Genomic DNA, 3,541 nt, shown 5'->3' on the forward strand with positions numbered 1-3,541 from the left:
GAAGAAAACAGAGTGGGGGCGCGGGGGGGGGGGGACGACGACACAGTTGCATATAAAAATAAAGAGGGGTGGCCAGAGCCAGGGGTCCCCCCAACCCCTCCGGGTGCCCCCACGGGAGCCCGACCCCTCCGGGGCAGGACCCGGTCACCAAAGGGGACACCGGTCACAGCATCTCCCCCCTCCCCCGGCAAAAAGCGACGGTGCAAACACACCCTGAGACCCGTATGAAGAGGAAGAGGGGGGACAGCGACCGGAGAGGGGGGTTCCCCACCCCACTTTCCTTCATGTCCTTGGGAGTGGAAGAGATTTTTGGGGGGGGGCCGGTCCCCCCTGGCTCTCTCGGGGACGGGGTCAGCAGGAGCTGGTCTGGAGGTTGGCCTCGTTGAGCAGGGAGGCGATGGAGGAGGGTCCGTAGGCGCTGTCGAAGTCCTCGTCCGAGCTGAGCTGGTCGTCCTGGAGGGAGGAATCGGCGGCCGAGCGGGCGGCCTTGCGCCTGGGGAGGGAGGAGAGGGGTCAGCTGGGGTGGTCCCTCACCTGGGGACAGGGCTGGGACACCCTTCCAGAGCAGGGATGGGGCTGGGAATCCCCCTCCAGCCCGGAGACGGGGCTGAGACCTCCTTCCCCTCCTCTTCCAGCCAGGGGACAGGACTGGGACCCCCTCTTCCAGCCCAGAGATGGGGCTGGGACCTCCTTCGAGCCCAGAGACGGGGCTGGGAACCCCCCTCCAGCCCAGGGATGGGGCTGGGAACCCCTTTTCCAGCCCAGGGATGGGGCTGGGACATCCTTCAAGCCCGGAGATGGGGCTGGGAACACCCCTCCAGCCTGGAGATGGGGCTGGGAACACCCCTCCAGCCTGGAGATGGGGCTGGGAACCCCCCTCGAGCCTGGAGATGGGGCTGGGACCCCCTCTTCCAGCCCGGAGATGGGGCTGGGAACACCCCTCCAGCCTGGAGATGGGGCTGGGACCCCCTCTTCCAGCCCAGAGATGGGGCTGGGAACCCCTCTTCCAGCCCAGGGATGGGGCTGGGAACCCCTCTTCCAGACCTGAGACAGGGCTGGGACCCCCTCTTCCAGCCCAGGGATGGGGCTGGGACATCCTTCAAGCCCAGAGACGGGGCTGGGACCCAGAGATGGGGCTGGGACCTCCTTCGAGCCCAGAGAGGGGGCTGGGAACCCCCCTCCAGCCCAGGGATGGGGCTGGGACTCCCTTTTCCAGCCCAGGGATGGGACTGGGACATCCTTCAAGCCCGGAGATGGGGCTGGGAACACCCCTCCAGCCTGGAGATGGGGCTGGGAACACCCCTCCAGCCTGGAGATGGGGCTGGGAACCCCCCTCGAGCCTGGAGATGGGGCTGGGACCCCCTCTTCCAGCCCGGAGATGGGGCTGGGAACACCCCTCCAGCCTGGAGATGGGGCTGGGACCCCCTCTTCCAGCCCAGAGATGGGGCTGGGAACCCCTCTTCCAGCCCAGGGATGGGGCTGGGAACCCCTCTTCCAGACCTGAGACAGGGCTGGGACCCCCTCTTCCAGCCCAGGGATGGGGCTGGGACATCCTTCAAGCCCAGAGACGGGGCTGGGACCTCCCCTCCAGCCTGGAGATGGGGCTGGGAACCCCTCTTCCAGCCCAGAGATGGGGCCAAGACCTCCTTCAAGCCCAGAGACGGGGCTGGGACCTCCCCTCCAGCCCGGAGACGGGGCTGGGACCCTCCTCCAGCCCAGGGATGGGAATAGGAACCCCTCTTCCAGCCCAGGGATGGGGCTGGGACCTCCTTCGAGTCTGGAGATGGGGCTGGGAATCCCCCTCCAGCCCAGAGACGGGGCTGAGACCTCCTTCCCCTCCTCCTCCAGCCCAGGGATGGGAATAGGAACCCCTCTTCCAGTCCGGAGACTGGGCTGGGACCCTCCTCCAGCCCAGGGATGGGAATAGGAACCCCTCTTCCAGCCCAGGGATGAGGCTGGGACCTGCTTCGAGCCCAGAGACGGGGCCGGGACCCCCTCTTCCAGCCCAGAGACGGAGCTGGGACCCTCCTCCAGCCCAGGGATGGGAATAGGAACCCCTCTTCCAGACCAGAAACAGGGCTGGGACCCCCTCTTCCAGCCCAGAAACGGGGCTGGGAACCCCCCTCCAGCCTGGAGATGGGGCTGGAAACCCCTTTTCCAGCCCAGAGACGGGGCTGGGATGCTCCTCCACCCCAAGGATGGGGTTGGGACCCCCCCTCTACCCCACCATCCCATACCAAGCCTCCTTCTCCAGCGCCTTGATGCGGTTCTGGAGCTGCTCGTTGAGCTCGTGCTGCTCCTCCAGGTCCCTCTGCGCCTTCTTGCGGGCTCCTTCCAGCCGCTCGATCTCCTCCTCCGCCTCGTCCACTTGGCGCTTCAGGGCCTTCACCCTCAGGCTCAGCTGCAGGGACACGGAGGAAACTGGGCTGGGACCCCCTCTTCCAGCCCAGAAACGGGGCTGGGAACCCCCCTCCAGCCTGGAGATGGGGCTGGAAACCCCTTTTCCAGCCCAGAGACGGGGCTGGGATGCTCCTCCACCCCAAGGATGGGGCTGGGACCCCCCCTCCACCCCACCGTCCCGTACCAAGCCTCCTTCTCCAGCGCCTTGATGCGGTTCTGGAGCTGCTCGTTGAGCTCGTGCTGCTCCTCCAGGTCCCTCTGCGCCTTCTTGCGGGCTCCTTCCAGCCGCTCGATCTCCTCCTCCGCCTCGTCCACTTGGCGCTTCAGGGCCTTCACCCTCAGGCTCAGCTGCAGGGACACAGAGCAATTCCCATGGGAATTCCCCGCCGGTGCGGGACAAGCACCCCAGGGTGCCTTTGAGGGGGAAGAAGGTGGTCCCGAAGCCCCTCAGCATCTCCAGCTGCCACCCACCTGGTCCTTCTGGTCGCTGACGTGCTGCCGCTCGTCATCGATCTGGATGGTCAGCTCCTTCACCTTCCTCTCCAGCTTGCGGTTGGAGGACAGCAGGACGTTCTTCTCCCTGGGGAGAAGTCAAGGGGTGGGGTGGGCGAGGTGGTGAGGCTGAAGGCAACCCCTCCTCATCCTCCTTGAGGCCGGGATGGGGTGGGGGGTGGTCCCGGTGGCCGGTACCTCTCCTCCGCCTGCAGCCGGTCCTGCAGCTCCTCCACCCGCGCCTCCAGCTGCGAGACGTTGCTGTTGGGCTTCTGCAGCCCCTCCGAGCTGGCCAGGCGGCTCTTCAGCTCCTTGTTCTGGGGGGAGAGGGGAAAAAATACCCCCCAAAAAAATACTGTCACCCCCAGCACCCAGCACAGCTCCCAGCCCGGTGGGGTTTTGCCTTCAAACCCTGAAACTCCCCACCCAAGAGGCATTTTGGCCACCTCCAGCACCCAACGAGCTTCCTGTGGGGTATCAAGAGCCCTAAAACAGCACAGAGACACCCAAAAAACACCCCATAGGGTTGTCCCCCCTTCTCCATCCACACCTTGACACCAGCACTGCAAACCCCCCCATCCCAGACAGACCATGCCGGTGCCCGGGCAGCCAGTGCTCATGGTCCTTCTCTTAAACGTGACCCCAAAAG

General features: G+C 65.9%; 1 protein-coding gene across 1 annotated transcript in view; it reads right to left on the reverse strand.

The window, feature by feature from the left end:
* Positions 1-48: 48 nt before the first annotated feature.
* CGN (cingulin) overlaps positions 49-3,541 on the reverse strand; it is a gene marked incomplete at its 5' end in the record, with an annotated part of 13,149 nt that continues 9,656 nt past the window's right edge. The window contains 4 exons of the mRNA XM_014960818.1: positions 49-493; positions 2,585-2,748; positions 2,872-2,980; positions 3,091-3,209. Of these exons, the coding sequence (XP_014816304.1) occupies positions 352-493; positions 2,585-2,748; positions 2,872-2,980; positions 3,091-3,209 (534 nt within the window). The remainder of the gene's footprint in view (positions 494-2,584; positions 2,749-2,871; positions 2,981-3,090; positions 3,210-3,541) is intronic.

The sequence above is a fragment of the Calidris pugnax genome, unplaced genomic scaffold (genome assembly GCF_001431845.1).
Source record: "Calidris pugnax isolate Ruff unplaced genomic scaffold, ASM143184v1 scaffold469, whole genome shotgun sequence".
In the NCBI taxonomy this organism is placed as follows: Eukaryota; Metazoa; Chordata; class Aves; order Charadriiformes; family Scolopacidae; genus Calidris; species Calidris pugnax.